At 45.7% G+C, this 15,855-nt stretch overlaps 1 protein-coding gene across 1 annotated transcript; it reads left to right on the top strand.

The window, feature by feature from the left end:
- The first annotated feature begins 273 nt into the window (after positions 1-273).
- On the top strand, positions 274-8,818 carry EEF1AKMT2 (EEF1A lysine methyltransferase 2). The gene is made up of 6 exons (XM_015633872.3): positions 274-377; positions 1,234-1,299; positions 1,819-1,933; positions 5,055-5,162; positions 6,004-6,220; positions 6,974-8,818. The coding sequence occupies exons 1-6, from the start codon at positions 322-324 to the stop codon at positions 7,099-7,101; spliced, it is 690 nt and encodes a 229-aa protein (XP_015489358.1). The 5' UTR covers positions 274-321; the 3' UTR covers positions 7,102-8,818.
- Positions 8,819-15,855: the final 7,037 nt, after the last annotated feature.

Raw genomic sequence — 15,855 nt, 5'->3', positions numbered from 1 at the left:
ACAGTTCTTTTAAATATTGCGCTGATTTTCATGGAATCACGGGCCGGTTTGAATTGGAAGGGACCTTAAGGACCATTTACTTACAACCCCTGCCATGGGCAGCGACACCTCGCACAGACCGGGTCGCTGCACGCCCCATCCAACCCGGCCTTGGACACTCCCAGGACGGGATTTTAGATTAGAGAAGATCAGAAAACACGCCAGGGTTCGGAGCGGGCCGTGCCCCCCTCAGGGCCGGATCACCGAGCCCGGGTCCTCCCGGCCGGGAGCGGCCGCGGCCGCTCCGCCCGCAGCGCTCGCTGGTTCCGGGGCGGGCCGGGCATGGCGCTGGCCGGGGACGAGCCCTTCAGCCCCTCGGTGCTGGGCACCAGGGAGCAGTGAGTGCCGGGGCACGGGCCGGGAACCGGGTGTGCCCCGCCGGGGGCGGGCACGGGAGGGACGGGGCTCGCAGCCACCCGCGCTGTGGAAGGGGAGGCTGCCCGCGGCGCGGGGAGTGGAAATGAAAGGTCTTTAAGGCCCCCTCTCCACACAAAGCGGTCCCTGATTTGTGTATTATTTGTTTGTTTAGAGAATCTGTGATTCTGTAAAGTGGCACTGGTACGCAGAGCATAGAGCCTTCTCAGCCTCTCATGGAATCATGGAATGGTTTGGGTTGGAAGGGATCTTAAAGCCCATCCACTTCCACCCCTGCCGTGGCAGGGACACCTTCCCCTGTCCCAGCTGCCCCAGCCCCAGTGTCCAGCCTGGTCTTGGACACCTCCAGGGATAACCACAGCTTTTCTGAGCACCATGTGCTGGGGTCTCACCACCCTCCCAGGGAACAATTCCTTCCCAATATCCCATCCAGCCCTGCCCTCTGGCACTGGGAGCCATTCCCTGTGTCCTGTCCATCCATCCCTTGTCCCCAGTCCCTCTCCAGCTCTCCTGGAGCCCCTTGAAACACTGGAAGGGTCTCTTGAGTTCTCCCTGGAGTTTTTTCTCCAGGTGAATTCAGCCCCCGCTCTCCCAGCCTGGCTCCAGCCCTTGGAGCATTTCCAGACTTTCCCTGGACTCTCTCCCGCATGTTTATGTTTTCCTTATGCTGAGGACCGGTGCCTCACCACCCTCACATTCAATTTCTTCCAAATATCTAGCTTAAATCTATCTTTCAATTTTTCTTCCCATCCCTCTTTAAATCTAAATATTTCCCAGTATTAATTATGATATCCTCTCCTTTCCTCCCCCTGACTCCAGCTGGGATGCTGCGTACGAAAGAGAACTGCAAACTTTTCAAGACATTGGAGATACCGGGGAAATCTGGTAAATAAAATAACTGCTGCAGAGTGTTTCTGTTGTTTCTTTACCATAAAAGACATTGCAAAACCACAGCCAGCAATTCAATGAGTTGCTGACAAAATGATGGGGAGTTTTACCATTGAAACCAGCAGTTCCTCCCTTGCCCAATTTCACACTGAAGATTGCTCAGCTGCACTTGGACAAGTGTCATTACATAGAAATTGAGCTGGTAATTGAGGTGTATGTTACTGACAAATTTGCTTTTTATCCCTGAGCTCAGGTTTAGCTACACAAGTGCCCTTGGTGCTTCCTTTTTAAATACATGAATGTTTTCACCTCCCAGTGTTTCAGTGAATTTTAAGGCTGCAGGATTAATTTTCATCTGAACAAAGCGAACATGGAATATGAGCTATGGCAGCTTTTCTTTTAGTAACAGTAAAAAGGGTTTTGCAAAAGCTGGAGAGAGTGATTGATGAAATAAACTTGCTGTACCTTTTGCACTTTTTTTTCTGGTTTAATTACCTGAACCCTTGTTTTTTCCAGGTTTGGAGAAGAAAGCATGGTGCGCATAATCAGGTGGTTGGAAAAGCACAAGGTCCCCTTTGACAGCTCTGTGCTTGACATTGGGACTGGGAACGGTGTTTTACTGGTTGAATTGGTTGGTATTCTTAGTTTGTGTGTTTTTTATGCAGAACCAAAGCAGTTTAAATACAGTTCTGACAAGTGGCAGTGGTAATCATGGGGAACTGTAACCTGTGTGAAATGCAAAACGTGTCAATACTTCAGGCTTCAAAATTCGAAGTATTTCTCTAAATCAATCAGGCTGAGAATCCCTTATTTTAACTTTACTTTCCTATTTCCCCACATTAAAAACTGCATTTTTTCCCATTGTCATGTAAACTCCCCCAGATAAGGAAATTAAGTTGACTAATTCACAAAGTACCCTTATGTACAAAACCAGACCTTTCTCTGCACTCAGTTCTCGTAATAACACTCATTATTGATCTGAAAAAGTAGGTAGACCCAAGGGCTTTAATGTAAATAACTTAAAAAGTTGTTAACACTTCTTTTAAGGAAGTGTCCATTTCTGTCAGGGTGGGAAATCTGATGGGGTATGCTCTGGATTGTTATGATGTTTTTGTTGTGCACAAGATGTTCAGGAGTTCCAGTATTTTTTTCCTATTTTTGATTGATTTTTTTGGGTGTAATACTGCAGGGGAGTTGGTAAAGAAAGGGGCTGTAATATTGCCACAGCTTCTGTTGTTTTGCATTCCCCATTGGCTCCATTAGTTCCTGTAGGAATTGGAGGGACTGAAAGGCAAAGTCAGGTTTGAGGTGGAATTTTTCTTTTAACATAGACTTTGATTTTAGAAGACTTAGAAGCCTTTATGGAGACTGGCTGCTACACCACAGCACAGGAAAATTTATGTCACCAAAAGCAGAAATCGCTCATCTCACTAAGAGAAATTAGCCTGATAATGGTGGTTGTTGAGTGCAGTGACAGCTCTATCATGGTTGAAGTACCCAACAGAAAAATCTTATTTGTAAGACTTCAATTTTCGAGACTTTGCTTTCAAACAGGAAACTGATTTTCCATATATACTATGGGAAAATGACAGCCTGATAGCTTTTAAAAACTATTAACTCCTGTGAGAGCACCCTCCTCTCTTACATTAGGCACCTCACAGTACTGTGGTTTCTTTCATAGGAAATTTTCAGTCCAGTTCCCTCTTGAAAAGTGGCTTTAAAAATTACCTTGTTTATTTTTGCTAAATAATTCAGGATCTCACTTGCATAGTTGATGTAAAAGCAAATTTTTTGTGTGTGTTAGCTGCAAGGCTTGGAAATCAAGTTGGAATTCTTTTGGCAGCTGCTGTAGGACTGTTCTGCCACTGGAGTTGGACTCCACCATGGGGTAAAAATGGCAATACTGGAAAAATCTCAGTCACAGAGGACATTAGCAGCAGCTCTCTGCAAGGAGACTACTTGAGGGTACATAAATATCACATAAGTGGCACCCCTTGCTGTTTTTATATGTTTAGTAGGCTGTGGTCCTACCCCTGTGAACTTCAGGCATCTGGTAGCTTGGATTCGTGACATAATTCTTTTGCCTTGCAAAAATTCCAGCTCTTCTGAGGAAGCCTTTCTGCCACAGGGAGCTCTGGCCTCCTCTTATTTTTATAAGTAACGTGGGAGCTGCCAATATTGAGGAACATCTCAAGTGCAGAGTGTTCAGCCGAGTGTGGTGTCAGCCCTAAATACAGGGCAGAGCTGATGATGTTCCAAACTCCTTCTGCTCTTCCATCTGCTTCTTGAAGGAGCAGCAGCAGTAAAATCACCTCCAGGGCAGCAGGCCAGCTGCAGGGTGCAGCGTGGTCACGTTTGGCACAAGCAAAGGATCCCTTCCTGTCACAGTCAGGCCCTACAGGTTCTGCAGCATTTAATGTTGTTTATCTCCAAACCTTCCTTCTCTGCCCCCGAGACTAGAGGAGTGAATGGGAACTCCCTGAAGTGACTCAAGCCTTTCCTTTGCAAACAGAGGAGCTGTTGTGGGAACTACTCCTCCACCCCCAAACCTTCAGCACAGGCATCTGAGGAAGCCTGCTTTGCTCCGGGGAGGAACGTGGGCAGGAGCCTGAGCAATAAATGTTCTCCATCCCATGCAAACAACAGCGTCTTTGTGTTCAGCTGTAATTAGCCCTCAGTTCAGAACAGCTGGTTAGCACCGAGCTCAGGCCTGGGGGGCTGCTGCAAGGAGGAAGGACAGTTGTGGAAACTCCTCATCGTTTTCCTGGCAGTTGAGGTGTCAGCCTCTGGAACAAGCAGACAGGCAGCTGGATGCTTAACACCACTCCATGTGTTTTTCCAAACCCCAGCCTCCTCCCTGTCTCTGCTGTGACAGCCTGCAGCTGGCCAGCAGATCAGAGCCCTTCCATCAGGTTTGGATCTTGCCAAAGCCCCTGACACATGGGATACCCTGAGCTTCTACCCTGAGCTGGTCCCTTCAGCTTCCATCTCAGAGCAAGGACGTGTGTCCCTGCTCCCCTCCCACGTGCCCAGCTCCAGCTGATGCCAGGAGCCCACCTGCTTTGCCAAAGGGTTGCTGGGATCTCACTGAGTTCCCTAAGCTGAGTTATCCTTATCTCCAACAAACTTAGATTAACAAAGCCTCTGTGTGCTATTATATGTGGTGCATAACCTGCCTGAAAATTGCTGATACAGACACCTGGCAGCATGCAAATAGTTGTATTCAAATAGATATTAGCATGAATAATTAGAAAAACGTGTGATTTTGCAGTGGATTTCTGTCCTAGAGCAATGTATTACATCTTTTGGCTCTTAAATTTTGGGTTATAAGCTAAGTAATTGCACAGTCTCCAATGTTACATGTCAGAGAGTTTTTTTTCCCTTATTTTGAAGCATCTGTCACATGTCATTACTGAAAATTCCTGGTTTCTAAGTTACTTTTGGTGCAGATAAGAGAGCCTGTTCCACTCCAGGGTGTTACTTTTCACAGTTGTGCTCAGTTTTCCACTTGACATAAACCAGCTTTCAGTCATCAGTTCTTTTGGTGAGGTTTTTTGGGCAGAATAAAGTTATTTCAGCTCAATCAGCTATTGAGCTCTTGTAATGGTAACAGGTATAAAAATGAATAAAAGGTGAGTTGTGTTTTTTCCCTGTTATTAAGAGGAGGAGAGATCAGATGGGTTGTAGGGAATGTACTGGCTGGATAAAAACAATTGCTAGCACACTGATTTAGATTCTGTGCTTCTGTCTAGGCAAAGTCTGGCTACACAAATCTCACAGGGATTGATTATTCACCTTCTGCAATACAGCTTTCAGAAAAAGTAAGAGAGAAAGAAGGGATGTCTAACATTAAATTAAAGGTAAGTCTTGAGAGAAAGGCAATTGAGGAAATAGAAAGCAGTTGAGCCCAAGATTAAACAAGCTAATTGATATTCAGATCTACTCAGTGTACTAAATGAATGATGTCTTTTGAGATCTATTTGTGAGAGAACTCTACCCAAATAAATCTGTTTATGGGAAGATTTTTGGTTGTTATTTGTTCTTTGTTTGTACCAGTCATTAGGGCTAACAAGATTTCCCTGCTTGGAACAGGCAGCAGAGTAGTGGTTTACCAAGTAGCAAGTTCTGTATTTTAGCTGCTACATTGTGAATTTCAAACTTGAGGTAGGGGAAGAAATCCTTAAGTGACAGAATCCCTACCAGTAGCTGAACAGCAGGAAGGCTGAGAGGCCTTGCTGGAGCAGGGGTAGGTGCAGATGACTTCCAAAGGTCCCTTCCAGCCTCAGCCACAGAGATTCTGTGGCTGCCTGTCATTCTGAGCTCTCTGCTGTGCTGTTCTACCCCTCTGCTCTGTACCTGTGTGATGTCTCTGCTCCTGTGTGTCTGTAAAATCTCTTTGTGGCAGGCTCTGTCTGTTCTCCTGCATTTGTGCAGTGCCTAGCACATGGCAGGGATCAAAGTACAAATAATGATTTAAAGAATGAGCTTCAAGAGTGTTAGTTTGAGCTTTAGATTACAGCAAATAGATCATCACACAATGTGTAGAGAAGAATGAAGCTGCCATGGCACTGTGAGCTACCCTTCCCTTGGCACACCCACTGTCAGGATTGAACCTTTGTATCCTAAAGTCTTGCTTTGCATTAAAGATTCAGGAGCTGCCAAGTAGAAGATTGTTCTCACAGCTGCAGACTTCTGGTTTAGGTAGAAGACTTCCTGGCACCCTCAGCTGAGCTGTCAGGCTTTGACATTTGCATTGACAAGGGAACTTTTGATGCCATAAGCCTCGACCCCAGTGACGCGGTGGGGAAGCGGAAGCTGTACGTGGGATCCCTGTGCAGGGTGCTGAAACCAGAGGGCTTCTTCCTCATCACCTCTTGCAACTGGACCAAGGAGGAGCTGCTGAACGAGTTCAGAGAAGGTAAGCAGCTGAACAGAGCCCTCTGCTAACGTGGGGTTGCTGAAGGAAGGGATGAGGGAATTTTAATGTGTGTGTTAGCATATTGACTTTCCCAGATCAGGATTAGAGGAGGTGAAGTGATCAGTAAATGCTCCAGCCTGTCTTCCCTCTGTTTTCCTCGGGAATTACAGCTCCTGTGTTTGCCAAGGGAGGACAGGTTTCCTGACACTTTGGAGGTTGGAAATTTTGGTCTGATTACCCTGGGAAAGTGTGTGTGACCAGCTGATATTTTTTGGATCCTTGATTACTAGACCCAGTTCACCCTTTGATTGCTCCGAAATTGGGGTAACATTTTTACCCCATGTTTAGGGGAACTGGCAAGTCTGTGACCTTTTCTGTCACTTCCCCAGCTGCCCTTTTGATCCATTTAGGAGGGTTTTTTTTTACATGCCAGTCATCTCCTGAATCTCATGCCTGAGACTTGAAACTCAGTGCGGATCTGAAACAACCATCCCTTCTGGGGAACCAGAATTACTGGCAAGTTCTCATCTTTTCTGCCGTTAATTTGTGCAAGTCAGCCAGCTAGGAATTTTATTATCCATGGAAGAGTTTCAGCTGTATAAAGCAGTGATGCAGTGTAACAATACAGTCCTATAAACTCCCAGATTAACTGCAAGTTTTCCAGACGAATAAAGAATGGTTTGCAAAGGGTTATCCAAGAGGCAAATAAAACGACTTCCTTCTAATAAAAGCATTTCAATTTCTGTCTGGCAGGATTTGAAATTCTGGAGGAGCTGCCAACACCCAAGTTTTGCTTTGGAGGAAGAATTGGAAACAGTGTAACAGCATTGGTTTTCCAAAGGAAAAAAGTGAGGCCATCCATCTTGGACAAATTAGATTAGATGAGAAAAGTCTGAACTTTAAACCTGACAGAAAACCTCAGACACGTGTGTAAATAAATGCTTTTCGAGTGCACAGTAAAATACTATGTATGGAGCTCTAAGGGACTATAAAACATTGCCCTAGAAACATTTCAGCTTTGCATAATTTGCCCATAAATTGTGTCCTTGCTACAACCTTACTTGTTTTAGGGAAGCTGCAAGTTTGTGAGTGGGAAGTCAAATGTGCTAAGTACAGAGACAATATTACTGAGTGATCTTTGTGTTTGAAACATAAAGATTATCTGATATTTAGTTTCTGTGCTGGTAAGCAGTGACCTGAAGAGGTAAAGGTATCCTACAAAGCAAAACTCTCATTTCTCTGTTGTGCAGTGGAGTGGGGAACAAGCTTTTGCAATGTAAGTGCTGGATCTTTAATGAACACGAGGGTAGCTGTTAAGGAGGGAAATGAATACGAAATCCACAGCACTTTCAAAAAAGGACCAGTTGGTACTTTAAATTCAGGTTTTCCAAGGTTCTCAGACCATAATTGTGTCTACTCTGAAGAAGCTCAGCTCTTTCCCCACAGAGGGAGTGTTTTTAAGTCTCCCTTTCCCGAGTGTGTTTGTGCCTGGTCAGTTCCTTTCCCTGACCTCATGAATACATAAAGGTGTGATGTTGCAGCCTCTGGTGTGTGACATATGCCTCCTTCATTATTAACCTGCTATATAGGAATGTCTTTAGAGCCACAATGACAAGAAGTTTTCCAGTGAATTTCTCAGGATGGATTTTAACTACATAAATCCAAAAGAATTCAAAGCATAACTATCCATTCCTTGTTCCTTTTTTTTACATATATGTATATATATATTAAACTTCTGTGTGCAATCCTTTTGCTCAATTTCGTTGCCTTCATTTCTTCTGTTTTGTAATCTCCGAATATTGCTGTTACTTGAAAGGCAGGAAAATGAGATTTCTTCATGCCTCGACAAACACATTTGCAGGTGACAATAAACTTGTTCTTTCAAACATCAAGGAGGCCCTCTTAGGCAATCAGGTTTTGTTTCACAGGCAAGGTCATGTTTGCTTATCAGGGAATTGCTTCTCCCACTTTCCACACTTCTCCTCATTCCCAGGGCTCAGGAGATCTTTAAGGGTCAATAAATACTTCCAGTCCTTTCCCAGGACAGCAATCAAGGCATTATTTTGCACAGTGGTGAGTCCTCCCTCCATGACCCATCTGTTGATATCTTTCAGATAGAAATCCTATGACTGCATCTTTTTGCAAAATGAAATATATTCAGTTGGGAGAATGGTTTATCAGCAGTGCTGAAAAAATTCAGTCCCAGAATAATTCTTTGCATATTTGGTCAGACTTGGGTTCTAACCTGAGTGCCAAAACCAAGGGCTCGTTAGCATTTGGGTAACTGTTGTAGTCCTGTGTTCTGCCCCTGCCCAGCAGCCAGCTGGAATGCTAGGAAATGTAACTTGGAATCCAAACAGAGGATTTTTTTAGCATAGTAGTACAAAGGATTCAAAGTACACTACTGATAACAGCCTCAGTAAAAAGCCTGTGACATTTTTGGCATCAGGTAGAGTTAATTCAAGGAAATTTTAATTTTCAAGGACTCTGGCAGGATGTGTTTTGGGCATCTGTTTTATTCCCATCTGTAATTTTTGCTAATGAAGGCATGATGTGTATTGAATCATGGAATGAAAATAAAATCAGAGCTGTCATGGATTTTCTTTTCATCAATTAGTTGGAATTTAACCATAGATTCCTACTCCACAAGATATGTAAGGATCTGGGCAAGGATTGTATTTTCCTCTTCACAGAATTGAGTATTATTAGTTTTTGTTCTCTGGGTAGTATTTTTATGTAACTTGTAAAGCTAAAAAATAAGCTTCTTAAAATTGCCTGAAAATAAGGATTTCTGCATCAGATGTGTAGTTTGCATATTCCTTCAGTCCCAAGCACTTCCAGGTGTCACTGGAGAGCAGGAAAAATGCTTGTAAAACATGTTTTAGGAGCTTTATTTTAAGGCAACGGTAACTAAAGGCTTACTATTTAAAATCTGCTCTGTTGGAAACCTGGCATTTTCTGGATAATGGAGTCGAGGTAGCTGCTCAGATACTGATGTAGGCAGTGGGGTATTTTTGGCTACGAGGATTTGGAAAAGATTTGTCCAAGACCGTCCTTGATTTGGGGCAGTTCATGTTGGCAGGAGGTTCTTGGTGGTGTGAGCTCTAAATGTTGATGCATTTCAGTGAAAAAAACTTAGAAAAAGAGGCAGGGGAATAAGCTGTGATTTAGGAGGAGCAAGTCTCTGCTGGAAGTTGGGGGAGTGCTCCATGATAGTTCCTGAAGGCTGAAATCTTCATGACTCCACAGCTGTGTGACTCTTGGTTCCAGCTGCAAGGCCAGACTAAATGCAGGAGAATAAATGCAGCATTTGAAACACGTTTTACTCCTATTGTTTTGCTATCTGAAAACTCTGTCTGTGATTTCACTGTCAAATATGGGGTTTGTGGGTAGTAAAACTAGCATCTTCCAGAGATCCCAGAGGTGGCTGAGCCCACAGGCTGTTCCTGCAGGACCGAGTTTAGGCTGGATGATGCTGCGGAGCTGGCAAACCTTCCTGGAGTGGTTTTGCATAGAACGTGGGCAGAACAGAAAGGGTTTGTGTTCCTTGGTTCATTGACAGCATGCTGAAGGATGAAATTCTCTCAGGACTGACCTTTTATTCATGGAAGACTGAGGATGGTGTTTAGTGCCTAAGCCCAGACAAAGCACCTCCACCAACATCTGTGCTTGGCACAGCTCAAACCTGGCTTCTGAAACCTCCTATTGCCAAGAAAACTGTGTTTAGGGATTCTCTTTTGAGGCATTTACTGGGAGAGGCCATTGAATTCATTGCAGGGTTTGTGCTACTGAAAGAGCTTGGAGCATTTTACACTGGAACTTTATGGGGCTTATCACAGAACTGAACTGTCAGGGTGAAATATCTGAGAGAGGTGAACGAACAGTATTTATGAAATAATTATTGATCGGAGATGTCTGTTCTAGGAGAGTTTCTACACATGAGACTCTGCTAGAGTGTGAGGTAAATGGGTTCTCAAGGCAAAAAACCTTTGCCCTTTCAGCATCACAGTACTATCTTGAAATAAGTATTCCTGTAATCATTTTTATAGGGATTAAAAAGTGGGAGATACCAGAGATGAAAATCATGGCACAACTGAATGAACACAGAAAATTCAGAGGGAAGGGTAATGTTTCCTTACTCCTTGACTTCCCTTGTGGTGACCAGCTTGTTATCTGCAAGAGAGGCATGTTCATTTGATGGGTCTTAAGGAGCAGGAATAGTCACAGAATCCCAGAATGATTTGGGTTGGAATGGACTTTAAAAACCATCTCATCCCAAACCCCCTACCATGGGCTGGGACACCTTCCACTAAACCAAGTTACTCCAAACCCTTCCCAGCCTGGCCTGCAGTGCTGTCCATAGGCTGCTTTTCTAAATGTTGATTTTTCTTTTTTTTGTGAAGGCTTAGAAGATATGAAATTAATATTCTGTTCTGGAAACTCAGTATAATTTTGTGGTGTAACATGAAGAATTTCTGGGAGCTACAACTGTTTTTTAAGAGCTGTTGGGTTACATCAGAAACACCAACAGAATTATGGCAGCTGCTTTTCCAGACAGGGCCAGCAGTGATGCAGCATGTGATTACAGGCTCTCTGTCCCATCAGGAGAATATTCCTGCAAATCATTATTGAGAACATCATTGTGAAGCATTATTGAGGCTGAAATAGCTGTTTGCATTATGGCCTCACCTTGAACTCAAACCCACTGTTGCAACACCACTTCTGAAAACTGGGAATAGCCAGCTGCCTTGATTGTATCATAGGATTTGAGGCATTTAACACCTGTAACAAAGGAGATTCAGGGTTGCTGGGGTTTGTTTGTTTGTTTGTTTGTTTGTTTGTTTGTTTTGTACTTTTCCAACCAATGTTAAAAAGGAACTTTCAGATATTTGGGGTTTTAAACCCGCTGTTTACAGCAGAGCTCATTATACCTGGGTGAAGAAGTGCATGTCCCACCACACATCAGGTGTGATTCTCTGGAGAGCAAACAATGTTCTCTCATACAATTTGTATCAAAATTATTTCAGTTCTGCACTGGATGTGGAATCTGTGAGCCCAAAGAGTCAAATGAATGGGCAAATGAGGGGATGAACTGAAATCCCTCACTTGGAACCCCTGGGTTTGTACCCAGGAGTGCAGGGTGAGGCCAGGTGTGCCCAGCACAGCAAACAGATACCTGTGAAGCCACAAAGCTGAGCTGACACGGCCTCCTTGGAGTTATTTTTATGTAAGGATGAGTTCTTGAATAGCTTTTCTGGTGCATTAGGCACAGCATGCTTCTCTTCGCTGCTGACAGTGGCTTCCATGTATTTCTACATTCCAGGAATGCACTGGCAGCACTGTAACCATTGTGAGGAAAATCTGCCTGTGCATATACTCTGCTATGTCTGTTCTGCTGTGAGCCAGGGTGCCTGATATAAGATTGCCAAATTTTATGTTATTTCATACCAGACGAAATCTTTAAGCGTGATATTTAGCAACATACAGCAAAATTTTCAGTGTTTTGGCACTAGGATTGCTTCCCTGCTCTTGGCATGCCCAGAGGTGGAGAACATGGCTTGCTGCAACAATAACTGCTTTATTTTATAGGCCCTCCAAGCATTTTAACGTATGGGATCATCTCCTGTAAAATATGTGGAGAGCACAAAGAAAATAATTGGGCCAGGGCTTTGCAAAGCCATAAAGAGATCTGCCTTTGAATTCCTGTTGCTTGCTGCCTTTTCTGGGATAAGAGGAGGGGGAGGCTGCCCTGCACAGCGTTACCTGCTCTGGCTGAATGGATGGTGCACGGCTCTATCCCTTGCTTTGGCTGCAAGTAGGTTGAGCATGACCTAACCCTTGTGGTAGCAGCTAAATTGAGGAGCAATTAATGGCTACCAAGGGCTTTGAGTGAAAGGGGATGAGGTGTTATAGCCTCCAGACAAAGGAGGAAAAGGAACGCTGGCGTGTTTTGTTTAACACAAATAAGGGAAAAGCCAACCTGCGGCTTAATTTCCATTTGTTAGGTAACAGTATAGCTTGAAATGAGCCCAGTTCTGTGTTACTGGAAATTAAGCTGAGTGCTGTCAGGCGAACCAGCTGCTGCCAGGTAACACATAAATTCTGGGTAATCACAAGTGCACGAGCCCGTGCTGGAGAACCAGAGCTAACAGAGCACAGTGAGGGGACAGACACAAACCTCAGCAGTCACTGCAGCAGCCAGGTGTGTATGGACAGTGTCATGTGTCAGGTAGAGGTGAGGAGAGTGTGCATACATCAAGAAATTTTAGCTGTTGATAGGGCTGAGAACTGAAATTCAAGCAGAAGGACCTTTCACCCCAATTTTCAGTAGCAATTAGCCACGCTGGCTGCTGCCTTACCTCCTCAGTTCCATGGGTGCTGCACTGCTGCTTATCCAAGGTAGGGTGATGCTTTGGGGCATGTCTGCAGCTGCCTCGGGCTTTGTGGATGATGGACAAATAACTTTGGGCTTATTTTAAGCCAATTCAGACCCAAATGTGGCTGACAAAGTGATAAGCACATTCAGGCTCACATATGTATTTCATGGCCTATTTATTTTATCCATCAATGTTTCCATTGCTCCCAGTCTGGGGCACCCAGATCAGGTGTCACACCCTCTGCCAAGGCAGGGAGGGAGGCAGCAAATACAAAGCTCTTGCATGTGTGCAGCAAATGGCCTGTGACATGGAAAAGGGATTTTTAAGTTTAGTGGAAATCCCATCATATGCCAGCTGTAGTCAGACACTACACTCCTCATCTCAGCCCTCTGCACAGCAATGCTTCACCTGTTTAGGACATCTGTGATTCAGGTACTTTCTGTCACAGAGCACATTGATCATATTACAGAGATATGCTCATTCCCTGGGATGAAATATTTGTTAAAAATACTTCCACTTGCTGTTACAAGGATTTTGTAAATTTGAGGATTTCCCCTGAAACTGGAGGGTGGCTCTGAAGCTGGTCTCCATTCTGTGTTCCTACAGACCTTTGGTGGAGCCAACCTGTCCCTGTGAGTGTGTGGTACCCAGCACAGCTGGGTGACTGGGACATCAGCCTGTGACTGGGACATCAGCCTGTGACTGGGACAGCAGCCTGTGACTGGGACACTCTGACTCTCTGGCCCTGGACAAGCCCCTTACCTGTGTTCTTTGCCTGGCAGGAGAAGCAGGAGGATAGACCATAAATAACTGGGATGGCTCAGGTGCTCAGAAGGATCACGCAGAGTCCTTGTGAGAGGGACAAGCTTCTGAAATTGTTGGTAACCTTGGTGCATATGACTTGAATAACAACAAACTGGAGCAGACAGCGAAGTGTTGGAAAGGCTGTGTGGAAAGAAGGCTGTAACTGCAGCCAGATCCTGTGTACTGGAAGTGAAGGAAATGCTGTCTATCCACAGGGCTTAGCACAGCTACATCAACATGTCTTAATGACTTGGACCCCAGAATCCCTTCAGAAGGGACCATGGGGATCATTATATTTTTTCCTATCCACAGTTTCCATCCCCATTTCTGGATTGCCCCCAGTCAGTGGGTAGCAAAGGCACCGACACATGAGACAAAAACACAAATTAAATCAGCTCACAAATGAACTGAATGAATTTTCTGTCCATGAAGACTCTCTTGGCCAGTTCTTTAAAGCTTGAAAGTTATTTCTTTTTTTCCCCCGCTTCTGACAAAGGGAAAAAGCACTGCCCAGAACAAGGGCCTATGGACAGCCAGTTGTTTGAACAACATTACTGAAAATACTGTCTGTGGAAAACAGGTTTTGCTTCAGCAACAGGCTTTCAACGTGCTGGGAATTCTCCACAGCCAGCTCATCTGTTGGGAAGCATAGAGGATGAGAGGCAGAAAATGCTGGGTTTGGAGTGAGCTGCAGAAGCAGACAGAAAACAACTTTCTGCTTGAGTCTTGGAGCCCAAGGCTGCCACGGGAATGGATTCAATTACGCCCTGAGCTTTATTGCTGAAATATTCCACTGGGAAACCATAAAAAAACATTTTCAGACTTGATTCCTGAAGTTCTGGAAAAGGAGTTAGCAAGTGTTTTATTGCTACCAGTCTCAACACGTGATAAGAAAAGCAAATACTGAGTGGGATGGAGGAACATGATGCAAAAGCCCCTTCACATCATCAAACCCTTCTCCCTGTTCATCGCCCACTCAGACTGGCCACTCCTGCTTAATTTCATGTGTACTGAGCACGGAGCCACTTTTGTTGAGATCAGCCCTCACTGTGTTGGTGGGAGCTGCTCCCTTGTTAAGTGTCTGCTTCTTCTGCTTGCTTCCCTCTTACATCTTCAGTGCATTAAATACTAACTGATAAGCCTTCCTCAACAGTAATTTGTTGTCCTGGGCTGTGCAGCAGCAGGGCAGCACACCAGGAGCACTGCTGAGTTCACAGCTACAGCTTCTCTTGACATTCACACCCTTACTTGTCCCTTACTTGTCCCTACACGCCATCCCTAGCACCGTGCCCGGCCATCCAGCTGGGTGGATGAAATTCAGCCCCAGATTCATTCCTGATGACATCTGTGCTGTCTGCTCACATATGTTTAAGATTAATGTTTGGGCTCTGTTTTGTAATGAGCCCTAAATCTTCCTTTTAGCTGTCATGTAGTTTCCTTGTTCGCTCGTTAGGCTCACTCTCGGAAGGAGCCCGCGTGCTGTGCTTGGTGCAGCCTGTGTGGATGGAAAATGTCACTGAGAGCTCAGGGCTGCTAAAGGCCATTCCCACGTGAAGCCCAGCAGATTTACCCCTCAGTACTGCAGAGACTCATGGCCCCTTCCTAAACAGGCTTCAAGGGAGCTGAGGAGGGACTTGGGACAAGGGGCTGGACTGACAGGATAAGGAGGAACTCCTTCATACCCCCAGAGGGCAGGGTTAGATGGGATATTGGGAAGGAATTGTTCCCTGGCAGGGTGGGCAGGCCCTGGCAGAGGGTGCTCAGAGCAGCTGTGGCTGCCCCTGGATCCCTGGAAGTGCCCAAGGCCAGGTTGGATGGTGCTTGGAGCAGCCTGGGACAGGGGAAGTTGTCCCTGCCCATGGCAGGGGTGTAGAACTACATGATATTTAAAGGTCCTTTCCAACCCAAACCAGTCAAAGGTTCTACGAAAAATAGAGAAAAATTAAGGAATGCGATTTTTATTCACTGGTGGGTGCAGGGGAGCGTGGTGTCCATCTGTGATGTGCCAAAACTTCAGCGCTAATTCTTGCGGGGACTCTTCAACGAGCTGCTGGTGAGTCCAGCTCTCCTGCTCCTCCCGGGCCGGCCGTGCCACCAGGAGTCACTCTCGGCCTCCGAACGGGCCGCGGAGCCCCACGCGAGCCGCACCCGCAGCATCCCGGGCTGGGGGCCGTGTGCGGGCGCTGATGCCGGGGCAGCGCTGCCTGCGCCAGCCCGCGGGGCAGCGCCTCACCGCTGCCAGAATCCCCCTTTCTTATTATTTTTGGACTTTTCCGCCACCCCCACAGTCTCTGTTTGGCGATGTTTAACCCCGGGGATGCCCACTCGGGGCCGCAGCCGAGGGTCTCCCCCGCCTCCCCTCGCAGCGAGCGCTCGGGTGCGCGGCTCCTCGGGGCGGGCGCTCCGCAGGTGCGGGCCGGGCTCTGCCGGCGCTGGCTCCGCTCAGGAAGTGAC

This window comes from Parus major, chromosome 6, assembly GCF_001522545.3.
Source record: "Parus major isolate Abel chromosome 6, Parus_major1.1, whole genome shotgun sequence".
NCBI classification, from domain to species: domain Eukaryota; kingdom Metazoa; phylum Chordata; class Aves; order Passeriformes; family Paridae; genus Parus; species Parus major.
Note: the sequence above shows the minus strand (reverse complement) of the source record. Positions and strands in the feature narration are given on the sequence as shown.

Bases quoted from the DNA above. Each gene is read 5' to 3' on its own strand.
- EEF1AKMT2 (XM_015633872.3), top strand. From the start codon at position 322: ATGGCGCTGGCCGGGGACGAGCCCTTCAGCCCCTCGGTGCTGGGCACC. The intron at 5,163-6,003 runs GTAAGTCTTGAG...CTTCTGGTTTAG, and splicing joins TGTCTAACATTAAATTAAAG to GTAGAAGACTTCCTGGCACC. The intron at 6,221-6,973 runs GTAAGCAGCTGA...TCTGTCTGGCAG, and splicing joins GCTGAACGAGTTCAGAGAAG to GATTTGAAATTCTGGAGGAG.